The sequence below is a fragment of the Cotesia glomerata genome, linkage group LG3 (genome assembly GCF_020080835.1).
Source record: "Cotesia glomerata isolate CgM1 linkage group LG3, MPM_Cglom_v2.3, whole genome shotgun sequence".
In the NCBI taxonomy this organism is placed as follows: Eukaryota; Metazoa; Arthropoda; class Insecta; order Hymenoptera; family Braconidae; genus Cotesia; species Cotesia glomerata.
The window spans coordinates 8,598,872-8,617,446 of NC_058160.1; the positions used below are offsets into that span (position 1 = coordinate 8,598,872).

The 18,575-nt window shown below is 29.0% G+C and overlaps 2 protein-coding genes across 3 annotated transcripts in view; one reads left to right on the top strand and one right to left on the bottom strand.

Moving 5' to 3' along the window:
• LOC123261699 (elongation of very long chain fatty acids protein 7) overlaps positions 1-18,575 on the top strand; it is a 53,377-nt gene that overhangs the window by 21,106 nt on the left and 13,696 nt on the right. Inside the window, exon 1 of one of the 2 annotated variants that reach the window (XM_044723464.1) lies at positions 2,515-2,527. The exons of the other annotated variant lie outside the window; for it this stretch is intronic. The gene's annotated coding sequence lies outside the window, so the exon portion shown is untranslated. Of the gene's footprint in view, positions 1-2,514; positions 2,528-18,575 lie in introns of those variants that run through there. 2 annotated transcript variants of the gene reach the window in all.
• LOC123261689 lies at positions 6,016-9,182 on the bottom strand. Its single transcript, XM_044723439.1, has 5 exons — positions 8,675-9,182; positions 7,631-8,203; positions 6,392-6,675; positions 6,191-6,306; positions 6,016-6,110 (listed from the first exon to the last, which is right to left on the bottom strand). The coding sequence occupies exons 1-5, from the start codon at positions 9,150-9,152 to the stop codon at positions 6,026-6,028; spliced, it is 1,536 nt and encodes a 511-aa protein (XP_044579374.1). The 5' UTR covers positions 9,153-9,182; the 3' UTR covers positions 6,016-6,025.

Here is an 18,575-nt window from a genome sequence, read left to right on the forward strand (position 1 = left end):
TGACATTTTTACAGATATAAGCTCACTCCGACATTATACTCATCGAGACCTTTCATTTGAGTACCCACATCAATTTTTCATATATTTATATATTATATATACATTAGAGTGGTCCCAAAAAAAAAAGTTTTTTGCCTATCATCTTAAAAGCTTCTCTAAGGTATAAAAAAAATTCCCTTCAAAGCGCAGCTTGATATCTCAATCCCCCACAAAGCTCAATGAATTTCTATTTTCCTATTTAAATAACACGTAAAAAAATTTATTTTACGTTTTTATCCGGTAAAACTACGAAAAAAATTTGTTTCTGAATTTTTTATCAATTATTCTTGTAGGAAATTTAATTCTCTACAAAAAAGTACTAAGGTAGTTTCTTCGTAATATTAACGAATAGAAAGTTATTGAGCTTTAAATACTCGCACAAAAGAAAATTTGAACGAAGATAGTTTCAAAGCAACTTTTCGAAAACTTTTTGTACTGCAGGTAAAGCCCAATAGATGATATACCATATGATCACTCCATGTATTTGTATACCTATATTTGTGAATATAGATATACAAATACATGGAGTGATCATATACTGATACGTGATCATCTATTGGGGCTTTTACCTTACTTATTTCAAAATTTATCAAACTAGACTGTTTCTAATATAATTAACATGTCTTTTGGTGAAGTATTAACTGTGAATTATGAATAATTTTTCTCATTACAATTTGGATATTTTTTCCTATGAGCAGTGATTTTTTAAAATTGAACTTGAATTTCATTACGGAATCTGAATCAAGAGCAAGCTAGTACTTCCGGATGTATGCTGAATTTAATTTTTTTATTTAAGAACATGTAGGACAGGTGAAAATTTAAATTTTGAACATGATGCTGGGACGCTTTTTGACCGAATGAAAAGTCATGAAACTTTGCAGGAGTACGTAGATAAAAGTCCTTCGTAAATTGATTCTTTTATTTTTAAATTTAATTATTGAAAAAAAAAAAAATGATAAATAAACAGGTAGAGTTCTTGCGTAAGACTGCCTTATCTCAGGAGTCATCACATATTTAAGTAAATAAGCTTGACTATAAAGAAATTGCTTATAAACATACAACCAATATAATCTTTGAGACTGATTTAATTTTTTGGTTACTTCTTATTTTAGTTTATATTACTTATTATATTACTTATAATTATTAAAATGCAGCTAGGTTAGGGTAAAAAACTAATTATCAACAAAAAATTTAATTTACTATAAATCTTCATGTAGGCCGCAAGAGAGTGCTAAAAGTAAATTATCTAGTTTAATTTTTTTAAGCAGTGGTTAGAGCATTTACAAAGTCTGGTAATCTCCTTCAGTGCATTTTACGTGTGGTTCAAATAAACAAACCGATATATTAAATTGTCATTTATTGTCACTGGTCCAGACTGAATTACCGATATCCGACTGTATACCATGTTTTTAAGAATAAAATATAAATTACATAATCAAATACTTTGAAACAGAAAATGTGATACAACATGGATTCTAAAATCATATCTGATTAAATTTTCTTTTATTACGAGTATTTAAAGCTTAATAACTGTTTACTTGTTAGGATTACGAAAAAACTACCTCAGTACTTTTTTGTAGGGAATTAAATTTTCTACAAGAATAATTGACGAAAGATACAAAAAAAAATTTTTTTCGTAGTTTTACCGAATGAAAACGTAAATAAAATTTTTTTACGTGTTATTTAAATGGGAAAATAAAAATTCATTGAGCTTCATGAAGATTTGAGCTATAGGGCTCGTTTTTGGTGAGGATTTTTTTTATATCAAATAGAAACATTTGAGAGGGTAAGAGTTAAAAAAAAAAAATAAAAATGTTTTTTTTGGACCACTCTAATATATATGTATATATGAAAAATATATAAAAATGCATGTGGGTACTCAAATGAGAGCTATTGATGAGTGTAACATCGGGATGAGCTTACAACTTTAAAAATATCAATAAATAAGAAATGACCTTGTATCTTGTGAACTGTTGACATTTTTAAAGATATAATCTCATCCCGATGTTACACTCATCGAGACCTTTTATTTGAGTACCCACATGAATTTTTTATATATTTATATATATTATATATATGTATATATGAAAAATATATCAAAAATGCAAGTGGGTATTCAAATGAAAGCTCGTTATGATTGTAATATCGGGATGAGCTTATATCTTTATAAATGTCAATAGTTAAGAAAGTAAAGTACATTTTAACGAAAATCATTATACAATTAAGCAAAATTTTATTTATTATAGTTCGCAATTCTTGGCAGTCACATGGGGACTGCAGGTTGCTAGTTTTGATAATTTGTGCATTGAATTTCTTCAACAGAATGCATAACTTGAACAGGTCAATGAGTTTATTTCATCTGATAGCTCTTAGAATATCATTTAATTCAATGCAGAAGAAAAATAACATGTAGTCAAGCTGATTCGGTGCATTTCAAAATACGATACCATCAACTGGAGCAAAGAGTATGCTCTCTTTAATTGCAATTGTTAAAGGGAAAATTTTAATTTAAATAATTAGATAATTATGATTAATAATTAGTTTAAAGCTTCATTGTATTCAAAATTTTTTTTTGAAAATCTTAAATTTTTTGAAAATTATGTTTTTTTTAAATTTTTTGTAAGATTAAAATTTTTTTTTGAAATTTGAATTTTATTGAAAATTTTGATTTCTTTGAAATTAAAATTTTTTTTTTTTTTAAATTTGGCGTTGAAACTTGTTTTAGACAAATAAAAATTTGAATATACATTCAATCCGAATTTAATCCCGATTTTTTGTGTACTACACTGCGCTACAATTGCTTTTAGTTCATTCAGAAATGCATCCACGCTAACGCAAATTTTTAATTTTTTTAACATTTTTTGCTAGCTTAGATAGTAGCTATTATTATTAATGATGGTAACTGTAACCATCAGGTTATATTAGGAATTACGATTTTGATAATAGTAGTAACTAGTTAAAATAATAATAGCTATTATTACTGATTACCATCATGATAGTAGTAGTAACCATCAGGATGGTAACTACTACAATTCAGATGGTTTACATAATTATTTAAATAATATTTACTACTATCGAATTCAGTTAATAGATTTTACCATAACTAGATAGTAAACTCTACTATAAACTTTTCTCCGTGTAGTAACATAATTTTTATGTGGCAGGCTATCTTTTATTTATAAATTGATGTAATGTTTTCATTGATGTCGCTTTTTGTTGCTATTGCAACCACTTTGGCAACGATTACCATCATGAGAACGGTTAGATATTATTAATTGAAATTTGTAAAAATATTGATTTATGAAATTTTCGATGATAAACATTTTGTCCGAAACGTACTCAAATGAAAGGTCTCGATGAGCGTAACATCAGGACGAGCTTATTATCTTAAGAAATGTCAATAATTAGGAAATGACGTTGTATTTTATCCACTGATGATATTTTTAACGATGTAAGCTTGTCCTGGTGTTACACTTATCGAGATCTTCCATTTGAATATCCACACGAATTTTTTATGTATTTTATATATTTTACAAATATAAAAAAGACCATTCAGCAGCCGAAATGGAAGTGGATTTCATCATGAATAGAAAATAAATATAACGAGGATTGTATACAAAACTAGGGTTTTTAACTTCTATGCAATCGACAAAAATATATATCGACGGAAAAATTTTAAAACCAGTGCAATAGCAAATTTCATAATTGGCATAGCGGAATAGGACATAATTTTAAGACTACAAATATGATATAGTACTCAAATTGGAGCTTATTTAAAGAGCTTTCAGATGCAATTTATAGAGATTCAATAAGTTATCCTATTCCGAAGTTATTCGAGTTAAAAAGTGAAAAAATATGAATTTTTATAATTTTGAAAATTTTTAAATCCTGGCATTTCTAAAAAATTTTACGACTACACATATGACATGGTACTCAAGTTGAAGCTTATTTAAAGAGCTTTTAGATGCATTTTACAGAATTTCAATAAGTTATCCCATTCAAAAGTTATTCGAGTAAGAAAGTGAAGAAGTATGAATTTTTATGATTTTCAAAATTTTGAAATCCTGGTATTTCTAAATTACTTGACCGATTAAGCTCATCTTCGAACTTGACTTTGGTATTTATCTGTAGAATAAGTATGTTGAGTTTGGTAGAGATCTGTTGTAAATTGGCGACGCTATCGTCGTGACAAGCCGCGTTATATCCGATATATATATATATATATATATATATATATATATGTGTTTTGTATCAGTTTGATACTTGAATAATCAAAATTTTATACATTTAGAAGTTTACGTCTGAATAACTTTAGAACGGCTGCCTTTATGATAAAAGTGTAAGAGACCTTTTTTGTAGAGCGTTGAATTCTCTACAAGAATATGCTATGGACTTATATATATGAGGTGTGTATGCCGAGCTAGAAAAATAAACAAAAAAAATAATTTTTTTTCCTATGATATTTAAATGGGAAATGAAAAATTAGGGACAGACACCTCTAAATATTAATATTAAGAGCTCCGCTTTGAACAGGCTTCTGTTCTCACCTTCATGCAAGTTTTCAGCCTGTTTTTTCGTTGAAAAAAAAAAAGTCGCCTAAAATTGACACACCCTAATATATATATATATATATATATATTTTCAGTGACTGAAAAAAGTTACACTGACTAAAAATTACATCTTTCTCAAAAAAGAATTGTCGAAAACGAATTTTAATTGTGAATTTCACCTAAATTTTCTCTGATGGTATGAGACCTCATACCGATAAAATATTATGGTGAAGAAGTAATAATCAAAAATTAGTCATTCTTCAAGAATTTGGATCGGGAGTATTCGGCTTAGAATAATAATAATAATAATAACTATCTATCTATCTATCTATCTATATTAGAATGTTTCAAAAAAACAAACTATTTTTTTTTTTTCGAAGAACTTTGAAAATTCTTCAGAGTATCCCTAATCGAAGACATTGTGAAAATCTCAGCCCTTAATATTAATGTATAGAGGTGGCTGTAATTAATTTTTTATTTCCATTTAAATAACATAGAAAAAAATTTTTTTTTACTTTTGAATTTTGCTAGTCAACAACGAAGCATTTTATAGCTATGATCGATACATATTCTTGTAGGAAATTTAACGATCTACAAAAATTGTCTGAATGAATATATGCGTACGGAGAACCATTTCGGAGTTATCAGGCCTTAAACATCGAACTGTTTAAAAAAATAATAATATTTATTTATAAATACGAAAAATCGACTTAAATCACTTAAATAAACAATATTATATATCAAAAAATTAAAATGATAAATTTCTAAGAGGTTTTTGATGAAAAGTTTTTATTAATTATTGATTACTGACTAATTTCACTGAACAGCGCTAAAAAAATACAGATGTATTACGAATTTATGGTCAATATACCTTCAATAGTACAATTTACATAAAGTTTTTTTTAGAACAGCTCGGAAAGTCTTCTCTATGTTTTTTTACCGTTTGTAGCAAACCTTGAAATTGTTCTTCACTGTTAGTTAAATGCTGATTATATTTAGTAATTAATGCGACATTCCTCTCAGCAACGTCATTCACTACTTTTAATGTACTAAAAAATTGAATATTTTCTTGAAAGCTTCTGCGACTAACCCATAAAGTGATGTCGACATCAAGAAACTCAGTAGACAATCCAAATCGTTCAAATAATACCAATGATCTTTTAGAAACGAAATGACTTAGATCTTTTATTAATAACGTATTCAACTTATTCTTATTGATTATGAAGCGCTTTTTATTTAATATACTACTATCTCGGGACTTTATAGCAGTTACCATTCTAATTTTTATTTCCGGTGAAACTCTCGAATCAAATAAAGCCAAAGCTGCTAATTCTTCAGAAAGGTACCACAGATGATTAGCCATTTTCTCAGATGTCTTTTTTGAAACAGCTGAATTAATTTTTGTCGAGAAGCAATTTTTTATCAGCATTAAATCATTACTTGGCGCTGTTATCGCTGACGTTGCTGAAAACCACGCTTTTATGTGAAATTTTATCACAAAAATACAAATTTGACGGACTCCTACAATTTCGGTCTTTGTTAGCTTTAACTGATTTCTAAACATGAATATTTTTAAATTATAAATCGCTTTTGCCATCCACCTTGCATGATGAACAGCTCCAGGATATTTAAAAACTACTCCGTCAGATGGCAAAGCTCCCAAAAAAATCAGAGCTAAGTCCAGAAGCTCCTTATAATCTCCTCTTGGTTGCGAAATCTACAACAACAATAATAATGATTATTTATATTATGACACATACGAAACGCAATTGAAGATAATTAAGAACCATAATCAACATTACTTGTAAGTAATTAGCAATAAGTATTAGGATTTCATCTTTTATATCTGCAAGGGCTTCTTGAACTTCTCTGTCTGAAATCCCAGTAGTATATTTTTGTTGATCAATATCACTCCATTTGTTTTTGAACCGAGTAAAAATCGAAACATTTGGACCTGAAGATGTAGGCCAATAAGTTTCAAATGCGGATCTTAAAACTAGCTCAATAATGTGATGACGGCATGGTAAATAAGTCAACTCTCTTCTTAGTGCTTGTTCAACGAGAACACATGCACCACTGTGAATTCCTTAAAAAAACCATGAATTACAAATTTAAATGTAAGTACTGATAAATAACAAAATAAATAACCAATACATTAGCTGAAACAATGAAAACCAAAAAAAATTATTATTTGAGTTAAGGGGGTATTCTGGTTTGACTTCCGATTTTTGTGCACTTTTTTGGGATTTTTTTGTAAAGACCAATGAGGAGATAGAACTTTGAACCTTTAAACATTTATTTATAGATATTTCAAGCGTATACAGTTAAAATTTGAACTAAAAACATTCACTAGAATTAAAGTTATAGTGGTCTGAAGACACCCGCCACGACAAAAATTGACGCTCACTTCCTCCATGATATCAGCTGATTGGCTTATCTGAAACAAAAAAACCCGCCGGGGTTTTAATCTGTATACTTAAATACATCGATTGGACTACGATCGAAAAAAAATTTTTTTGATTTCTATTTTTTTTGTATCAAAAAGTTGACAAAAAAAAATGAAATTCGAATTTTTTTGTTCCAAAGTCTGTCAAAAATCCAATTTTTAAAAATTTTTTTTGATCGTAGTCCACCCGGTGTATTTGAGTATACAAATTAAAACCCCGCCGGGTTTTTTTATTTCAGATATGCTAATCAGCTGATATCATGGAAGAAGTAAGCATCAATTTTTTTCGAAGCGGGTATCTTCAAGCCACTTAACTTTAATTCTACTAAATGTTTTTAGCTAAATATTTAACTGTAAACTGTATACTCTTGAAATATATATAAATAAATAGTAAAAGTTCAAAGTTCTATCTCTTCATTGGTCTTTACAAAAAAATCCCAAAAAAATGCATAAAAATCAGGACGTCAAACCAGAAGACCCGCTTAAGCAAATAAAGTAGAGAAAAAAAAGTTTCAGATATATCTAGATTTATAGCATAGAATTTGTTCGACTTCGATTTTTCGTCAATAGAGATATATTATAATTTGATAAAAACCTGTATTTACAGCCGCAGTATCAAAACATAATGCTGTAATACTGTCAGCGATAGACCATTCACTCAGGACAGAAATAATTGCTGAGGCTTGATTTTCCCCAGTTCCAGAGTCAATTTTGGGAGCACCAAGTAGTATTTCTTGTCCCGAAGCTGATAATACGATTGGTAATCTGTCCACGTCTTGGCGCGTTTCAATGTCAGGCATTATCTTCCCATCCCAGTGTAAAACGCATTTATCAACTTTTAAATTTTGTTGTAAATTTGCCATTGTACTTTTTCTCGCTAATTCACGCTGACGATGGATGGTTGAGTGACTCAAATTATATTGACTTATATCTAGTCCCGCGCTGATTAAAGTAGCAGCTACAATGTAAGTAGCATTTCTGCTACTTACATTTGCACGATCCAATGCACTGACAAGCTTAGGCGTGATTATTTCAAGTTTTTTTCGCTGCCGTGAAACCTCTATATCATCTTCGAAATCAGATGCTGCATTTGAAGTTCGACTTAAACTTGAATCTGTTTTTTGACTTAATAATAATCCAGTATTATTCTCATCACTTTGAATTTCGTCTGCAAAATATAAAAAGTTTAACTTTTGAATCCTCGGAGATTGAAAGAAAACCAAAAATTTTAAAATATATCAGACACAGTATAAGTTACGCACAGAAAATAAGTGTGAGACATTCAAGTTAGTCAGGATTTGTAATTAATTTTATAAAAATAAAAAAGAAAAATGTTAAATATTTAACTTGTATTCAAGAATAACTAAAAATATTCAAAATAATTACTGACCAATTTAAGAAAAGGTAATACTGAAAAAAAAAAAACGTTTAAAAACATAATTTTATTCAATTGTTAGAATTCAATAAATACTTCGTGCATAAAAAATCAGTAAGAAGATACGTAATTTTTTTGCTGATAATAAAATTATCTTTAAAAAATTTTGTGGAAATGAAATAATGCTAGGTTTATAAATGACTATTTTTTGAGGATTTTTGTGCTATTTACCCTAGGTGACAATTAAAAATAAAAACCACTCACCAATTCTATCTTCATCAATATTATTAGCTACCGTTTTTACTGGAGGATTAATATGGAGAAAACCTCGTCGATTTGACTGTCTTTGGCCTTGCAAAAATAACTTTTGACTTTCATTAATGAGTTTCATTACTTTGTGATGTGCTATGTCGAATAATTTCTCAATATCGGCACAAAAAATAGAAACTTTTTTTTTTTGAGTAGATGACAGCTTTTGATTTTTATTTTTTAGCAAATTTTTCCAAACAGTGTGATGGCGAATGAGTTTTCTTACTGCAGAATTTTTCGCACAAGTCGGAATTCCAGCTTCAGACCATAAATCGAATACATTCTCAACCGTAATTAATGCACTTTTCTTAATAGTCAAGCTTTGAGAACAATGATAATGAAAGAAAAGAGACATAACCTCTTTTAAGCTCGGCAGTTTGCTTCCTACAAATTTTGTAATTTGATAACCAATTAAATAAATTTGCTTCTCCATCTTAAGCTTAACAATGAGATTTTATAAACACAATTATAAATAATTATAAATAAATTAAATATAATATTAAACTAATTTTAGTTTAAAACATTAACAATTACGTTGTTTTACTACGAAGTAATGTAAGATAAAAAAGCTCTGAGAGAGACAGGTTTGTGACGGCAGAAAGCGGAAATAATTAATGTATTATCATTTCTATAAAAATCATACTAACAATTCAATAAAAATTGATTGTTCAATTGAAGTACTATGTAACTATATAGCACTGAGTTAAATTACATAACCTAGAATTTTTAAAACTATTTCGTTAATAACAGTACATGACAATTTAAAAAATATGATAATTCATAAATTTTATCAATTAATAAATAATTTTCTTTTTCATGTGTATAATTTATTTTTAAAAAAGCAAAAAACTTTTTAAAAATAGTGAAAAATTATAACTTCGTAATTCATCAAATTTTATCATAAATTTATCATTTTAATTTTTTGATATATAATATTGTTTATTTAAGTGATTTAAGTCGATTTTTCGTATTTATAAATAAATATTATTATTTTTTTAAACAGTTCGATGTTTAAGGCCTGATAACTCCGAAATGGTTCTCCGTACGCATATATTCATTCAAACAATTTTTGTAGATCGTTAAATTTCCTACAAGAATATGTATCGATCATAGCTATAAAATGCTTCGTTGTTGACTAGCAAAATTCAAAAGTAAAAAAAAATTTTTTTCTATGTTATTTAAATGGAAATAAAAAATTAATTACAGCCACCTCTATACATTAATATTAAGGGCTGAGATTTTCACAATTTCTTCGATTAGGGATACTCTGAAGAATTTTCAAAGTTCTTCGAAAAAAAAAAAAATAGTTTGTTTTTTTGAAACACTCTAATATACACACACATACATATATAAACTTTTGAACCATATGCATTTTCCGACTCAGCTCGACGAGTATATATATATATAAAATGTATGAAAAAGTAGTGTGCGTACTCACACGACACGTCTCAATGAGAGTAACATCAGGATGAGTTTACATTTTTTAAAATGTCAATAATTAAGAAATTACATTGTATCTTGTGAAATTTTAACATTTTTAAAGATATAAGCTCATCCCGATGTTACACTTATCGAGACCTTTCATTTGAATGCCCACATGAATTTTTTTTATATTTTATATATTTTACAAATATGAAAAATATTATACATATGAAATGTATGAAAAAAATCGTGTGCGTACTCAAATGAAAGGTCTCAGTGAGAATAACATCAGGATAAGTTTATACTTCAAAAAATATCAATAATTAAGAAATAACGTTGTATTTTGTCCACTAATGATATTTTTAAAGATAAAAGCTCATTCTGGTATTACACATATCGAGACCTTTCATTTAAATACTTACATGAATTTTTTTTATATTTCATAAATATGAGTAATATCGTATGTATAAAATTCTTTATTAAAAAGTTAAAAAGCTTATATCGTTAAAAATATCATTAGTGGACAAAATACAACGTAATTTCCTAATCATTGAAATTTTTTAAGATATAAGCTCATCTTGATGTTACGCTCATCGAGACCTATCATTTGAGTACGCTTCTGTCAAAATGTTTATCATCGAAAATTTAATTAATCAATATTTTTACAAATTTTATTCATTATTATCTAACCGGTGCCATGGTAATCATTGCCAAAGTGGTTGGCAAAGCAATGAAAAGCGACAACTATGAAAACGATATGTCATTTATACTTTAGTTATAGGCCCTAAAATCTATTTTTCGGTAAATGTAAATCGGTAGAGGCTACCGATTATATTTTTTCCATGTACAAAACAAATAAAGTAGACTACATTCACTATAGCATCGTTTGTAAGTAAAAATAAAAAAAAATCAAGTTTTTTCCGAAGCGGGAGGCAACGTGATGAAGCTTACTGTTTAAATGTTATTCTAATACAAAGCTGTATCATTTCCTATATGAACCTGTGTTACTTTATCATAACGCACGGATTGTGGTAAATTAATACTAATTAGTAACTTAAGTTAGTGTAAAAACAGTCACCAAGACAAATTTTTGTGTTGAATTTGATGAAAATTTTTGTACTGTGTATTGTTATCGAAAAACGAATGGTAATATTTTAACCTTGAAATTAGACTGATATTCATTATCACTGTAAAAATAAAAAAAAAAACTTTTATTAGTTATTAGCTGTTATCCGCCCGCACCGCTGGGCACTTAGAATTGTATTTAGAATTGAAAAGAATTGTATTTTTAGATCTAAACTTGAAATTTAATTGGAGTATTGTTTTGACTTGCACAGATTCGAAATTCCATCGGATTGGCATGTACCTTTTTTTCATGTGATTATTCTAGCTAATATTCATTGTAACGTTTAATGTACAATCACTATAACATTCCCTTGGCTATCTTCCAAAAATGAATAATAATTGACACGAAGAAAAAAATATTAAAATCGGTTGACCTTGAAGACCATCCCTGTAATTTCCTGTTCCTCCTAAGATTCTATCAAATTTTATATCTCTAGGAACTGTATTTGAAGAATATGAACTTTTTGACAATTATCACGCCCGCACTCCTATGTTGGAGAGGAATTTCGTAAGATCCTAGTCGAGATGATTTCTACATTATAAATAAAAGATTCCAACAAAACTTCGAGTCCATAGAAACTATTGTTTGAAAATGAGGAATTTTCTTTTTTAACGCCCCCGCAATCTCTTTTGAGGTTATAATTCAAGAAAATCCATTCTCAGCTGAACTTGACATTGTCCACGAAGATTCCTACTAAATTTGGAGTCTGTAAAAGTTACAGTTTGGAAATTAAAATTTTAGATTTTAACACCTACCCCCGCAATCCCTATCGGAAGTAGAATTTTTTGAAATCCGTTTTGAGATGATCTCCTCATGACAAATAAAAGATTCATACCAAATTTACTGTTTTTACAAGCTATACTTTGGAAATTAAGATTTTTTATTGTTAACCCACCCCCGCGATCCTTATTAGGGGTGGTTCATCGTAAAATCCGCTCTTAGATCATTTCTATATCACATATAGAAAAGGGAAAACTCCTACCAAATTTGACGACTATAGGAGCTATAGCTTGGAAATTAAAAATTTTAATCGTTAACACCCACCCCCGCAATCCATATTGGGAATAAGTTGTCATAAAATCCGCTCTTAGATTATTTCTACCTCACATATAGCAGATTCTTACCAAATTTGGAGCATATAAGAGCTACACCTCAGAAATTAAAAATTTTCATTGCTAACACCCATCCCCGCAACTCCCTGTGGAGTGAGCTATCGTAAAATTTGTTCATAAATTTTTACATCACTTAAAGAAGATTCCTACCAAATTTGGAGTCGATAGGAGCTATAGCTTTAAAATTAAAAATTTTCATTGTTAATACCCACCCCCGCAACTCCCTGTAGGGGTGAGATATCGTAAAATTCGTTCATAGATTATTTCTACATCTCTTACAGAAGATTCCTACCAAATTTGGAGTCGATAGGGGCTATAATTTAAAAACGGGAATTTTTCATTGTTAACGCACCTGCAAATCCCTTTGGGGGTAGAATTTCTTAAAATTCGTTCTTAGTTGACCTCTACTTGGCAAAAGTAATATTCCTACCAAATTTCAAGTTTCTAGGTCCGATGGTTCCCGAGATATCGTGATGAGTCAATTTATACATGGAACAGCTCATATATATATATATATATATATATATAGCATATATATATATATATATATATATATATATATATATAGATTTGAATTAAGTCATTTCTATATTATAACACGACCATTCGTTTTTTGATCACTATATTGTGCGAATTATTCTCTTAAGTTCATTTATTTGTGTATGAACCTGAGTGAATGAAGCTTCCGGCTATGAGTGTGCTTGTGCAACGAGCGAAGCAAGCCGTAACCGAAAGTACCATCCACATAGCTTCATAATATACTATTACGTTAAATTGTAAATAACAATTTTAAAAAATGGGTTGATTTTATTTGATTGATTAGCATAATAGATCATACTTTCGTATAAAATATAGGCAGTCAAAAAGTTGCCGTGTTAGTAGATAGTGCCTTTTAAAATCTTTTGATGTAGTTAACTGTATTGTCAACAGATAAAGCTGCATTTTTTTTATTAATTCGACGAAACAAAATATAATCTGAGAACAGAAATAGGATCAGGATTCTGAACAGAAGCAGAAGCGGGTGAGGGCGGAGCTTACTAAAAAATATTAATTTAATAATATAAGAATAATAGGATCGAGACAGGAGCTGCAGTTTTTTTTTGTGTCAACAGTTTTTTATGAGTATGCGTTCGCAAAAAAACGTTTCATATTCAAAAATAGTTCAGTAAAACCTTAAAACGTTGACATCTAATTAAATCTCGACTTTAAGAATTCGGATTGTTATTAATAACTTATAAATTAGTGAAAAATTACACTTTTATAGCAGGAAGTAAAAACCAAGTTACATTCCATTAAGCAAGTATCTTCTAAAATCAGCAAACTCTTAAATTCATCGAGAAATAAGTACTCAAAATAAAAAGTCACTTTTATACGTTATAATGAAAATTACAGTAAATCTTTATCAAAGTTACATGTTTTACTGCATAATTAATGAACTTACTTTTTTTATATAAAAAAAAGAAAATGCTACTGACATTGAATGTTCATTTTATTATTTTACTATTTTTTCAATATTTGAGAGAAGATTCATTTGAGCCAAGGTAAACGATAAATGTATGAAACAAAAAAATCGATAAATCAAAATGAATTCCATCACAGCGGTGAAGGTAAAAAAATTTAAATGATTAGAATGAGTTATAGAAGTGAAAGGTTGCAATAACATTGTTTTTGTATTGACTGCGATCAAAAAAATTTAATGACGTGCGTATGATCTTTTCACTTTTTTTGTCCCACGTGTCAACGATAATAAGACTAATCTGCTTATTCTTAGACTATCATTAAATAAAATGATTCGTCAAAATTATTATATTTATTACTGTTGCATCACATTTTCTGAGAGAAAGAGGAAAATCGAAAAAAATTATTTGTTTCGCATATCATGCGGGAAAAAGGTCGCAAAAAACCATGCCTGTTCATGTATAACTCAACAGATATGATCATACATGATATCAGGTATAAGCAGGCTTGGCCAGGCCAGAACGTATTTTTCTCTTCAGGCACTGTTATTATCCTGATGGTAACTGTTACTAAAAAAAAATGGTAACTGTTATTAAAAAAAATTATACACGGAAAAAAAATATTGCTAAAATAACTATCCAACGTATCCTCAAATGACGTTTCCTTAAAATAACAATCCGGTTATCTGATTTAAGAATTCATTTGTTTGACTTAAGCATACAGAAAATAGCTCTTGTAAAGATATGTAGTTTCGTCAAAACAGGCAACTGTTTTGTTAATTTGAAGATCTGTATAAGTTAAGTCAACTAAATATAACACCTAAAATAATGATACGAATCGTCATTTGTACTATACGCTGTATAGCTAAATTGGCCATACAGAATATCTTTAAGAAAAATGAATATACGATGCATAGTCAGAATAACGATACGTATCCTTATTCTAACGATATTTTTTTCTCCGTGTAACACTAACTATTTTTGTACTAAAAAACGTTTCAATCATTTTAGATGATTGGAATTAAAAATTAAGCATAAAAAACACAATTATTTAATTTTTTCCGTACAGCGACACTCGTCTGGTAATTAAGAACATGTAGGACAAGTGGATATTCAAATTTTGAACAAGATACTGGGACGCTTTTTTACCAAGTAATTATTGAATAAAAAATCATGAAACTTAGCAGGAGTACGTGAATAATAGTCCTTCGTAAATTTATTCTTCTATTTTTTAAATTTAATCATTGAAAAAAAATAATAAAATAATAAATAAATAAGTAGTGTTCGCGCGTAAAACTGCCTTATCTCAGTTGGGAGTGGTACGTTGGGGTCTTTTTTTGTTGTGAAAATCTAAATAAACTACTATAAAAAAATTACTAATAAACTTACAACCAATATAATCTTTGAGATTGATTTAATTTTTTGGTTATCCTTTATTTTAGTTTAGATTACTTATAAGACACAATTATTAAACTGCAGCTAGGTTAGAGTAGAAAACTAATAATTAATAAAAAATTCATTTACTAATCTTTCATGTAGACCGCAAGAGAGTGCCAAAAGTAAATTGTCATGTTTAATTTTTAACTTCCCGCTAAGAAAATCGAAGATTTTCGAAAAATCGGGAAGTTAATGTTTTCAACCCGTTTTGCAAAAATCGAGGTTTCAACAGATCTCGATGTTTTGAAGCCCTAAGAAGCTTCCCTGACTATTTTTACGATGATGTCCGTACGTCTGTATTTGTGTGTGTGTGTGTGTGTGTGTGTGTGTGTGTGTGTGTGTGTGTGTGTGTGTGTGTGTGTGTGTGTGTGTGTGTAAACCTTTTATAACTTTTGAACGGCTTGACCGATTTGATCGCAGTTGGTGTCATTCGAAAGGTCTTCGCCAAACTTAGATTTTCTGTAAGTTAGAACCGATTTGGACCAGTAAATTTCGAGAAATTACAAAAAAAGTTGTTTTTTTTTTAATTTTTTTTAAATATCTCCGAATTGGCTGAACCGATCGACCTCAAAAACTAATCAGCTTTTAACCTTGAAAACCCGCATCGATCGCCACCAAAAGCGTCAGAATCGGTTGAGATATCGTTGTCGAAAAAAATCGAAAAAAGTGTTTTTTTGTAATAACTCCGAAATTGTTCATCAGATCAATTTTTTTGTCTAAAATTATTTATAGAGCTCAAAAAACTACATCGATTGCCGCTAACCGCGTGCAAATCGGTTAATTCATTCAAAAGTTATAGCAGTTTGAATATTAAAAAAATCGTGTTTTATCGAACTTTGATGAGATTTTTGAGCTCAAAAGCATAGGAAAGCTATCTCTTTGAGCTCTTCGAGCTCAAAATAACACATAAACTGTATTTTCGAGCTCGAAGAGCTTAAAAACATCATAAATGCAATTTTAAGCGCTTAGGTACGAAATGAGCGGGAAGTTGGAGGGATGGCCTTCAGGGTCAACCGTTTTCCTAATTTTTTTAAGCAGTATTTCGAGCATTTGAAGTCAGTCTGATAACCTCCTTCAGTGCATTTTACATGTGTTTCAAATAAACATACCGATATATTCAATTGGCATTGATTTTCACTGATCCAGGCTGAATTACCGACATCAGACTGTACTAAATGTTTTTAAGTTATTTTTGGGATTTTCCAATCTGTTACTAAGATACCAAATTAAACAAAAAATGACTGAAACTTGACCGTACAAAAACTTGGCGGGGTTCAACTATTAAAAAACAAAAAAAATTACAATACTTAATTCGTTTTCTGAAGTATATTTAATTAAATGAAAAATTGATTGTTAAAGAGCCCCACCATGTTTGTTTACTTCTTAAGAGTTGATACAATTAATCTTCTATTCAAAGTCGTTGTCAGTTATTTATTATCACAGTTTTATCTTCTTTAGAAATCCAATAAATTATTCTACATCTCTAAATGATGAATTATTTTACTTTTTTTTTTTATTAATGACAAAAAAAAGTTAATAGGTGTATCTAATTGCTCTAAAAAAAAAAAAAAAAATTATAGACTACAAAACATACACAATATCACAGAATAGAAATCAAGGTCATCATAAACGCAAAATAATCTTTTTATTCGGTTTATTTGGTCGTATAATTTTTTATTTATTTCTAAATATGTTGAGAAATAAAACCAAATGAAAAATAAGCGTATATATTTAATTTTTTTAATAGCCAAGCTTAATAGCTCCCCATTTTCTTTATAATTAGCAACAAAACAAAATTGTGACATACGCTGCTTAATAGTAGATTAATAACTAGAATTAAAAAGAATAGCCATTCACGTATATCACATCGTAGAATTACATAATTAAAAGAGTAAGGAGAATTTTACTACAAGTATATCTTTATCATCTCGTCCGAAAGTGAATTGATCAATCATTGATCGCAGTGCGATAGATAATTGATTGCTGGACGATTAATCATTGATCACTCAAAAGTCAACTATTAATTAATAAGAGATCACTTAAAGATCGTCACTTAGCAATCACTAATTGATCAGTTAAATATAGCTCATTGATTACACGGAGAAAATTAAATAATAGCAGTTACCATCTAGTGATGGTAAAAAATTTTACCATCAACCCGATGGTAGTGAATACTATCTAGATGATTGTAGAAATCATCTAAATGGTAGCATTTACCATATTTATAATAACTATTACAATCCTGTATGTTAACTAGAGATAATTACTATTATCATCCTATGTGGTTATATTTATAATTTTTAATGGTAACAGTTACCATCAGGAATTATAACAGCTACTATCTAAGGTAGTAAGTAGAATTTAAACATCAGCGTTAAAAAACCACGGTCAAAAACGTAAATATATACTGAAAGAAAAATATAGGTATTATTCCTATAAATTTATGGGATTATTTTCTATACTGATTGTAGAAACGATTACGATGATTATGGGAATGACACTCATAATATTAGGAAGTGTTCCTAGAATTTATAAGATCGTTTCCGATAATTCCGATACGAATTAATGGAGTGGTTCCTAAATTTACAGGAATTGTTTCGATAATTTATTGGAGCCGTGATTTGTGAACTATAAATAAATAAAATTTTGCTTTATTAAATAATGACTTTTGTTAAATTGCACTGTACTTTCTTAACTATTGACATTTTTAAAGATATAAGCTCATCCCAATATTACACTCATCAAGAGCTTTCATTCGAGTACCCACATGCATTTTGATATATTTTTCACATATACATATATACAGTAAAACCTCGTTAACACGAATTCGACAGGGCTAGAGAATTTGTTCTCGTTATAACGAAATTCGTGTTATCCGTTAACATGAATTAGTTCGTTTTATCCGTTAACACGAATTAGTTCGTGTTATCCATTGACACGAATTAGTTTGTGTGAATAAGATATTAAGACGCTAAATAGCGTTAAAAAAATTATTTTTCTGCCCTCTGGCCGTAAAGTGGCAACTTTCTGGCCGCTGCGCTAAACAAAGTTGCCACATTCCGGCTACGTCGAGCAGAAAAATAGTATACACACCTTGGCCAGTAAATAAGAAAGCCTCAGATCACATTTGTCAACCTCGGCTTCGCCTCGGCCAACAATTACATGTGATCTGAGACTTTTCTTATTTTACTGGCCTAGGTATGTAATATACTATTTTATTAGTGTAGATAAAGTCCATTTTACATTAAATTTTTTCAAAATACTGCGTTATTGTAGTTTGTCGTTTATTTTTCAAAGTTTCT

Bases quoted from the DNA above. Each gene is read 5' to 3' on its own strand.
- LOC123261689 (XM_044723439.1), bottom strand. From the start codon at position 9,152: ATGGAGAAGCAAATTTATTTAATTGGTTATCAAATTACAAAATTTGTA. The intron at 8,204-8,674 runs GTGAGTGGTTTT...TATATTTTGCAG, and splicing joins TATTGATGAAGATAGAATTG to ACGAAATTCAAAGTGATGAG. The intron at 6,676-7,630 runs GTTTTTATCAAA...GGTTTTTTTAAG, and splicing joins TACTGCGGCTGTAAATACAG to GAATTCACAGTGGTGCATGT.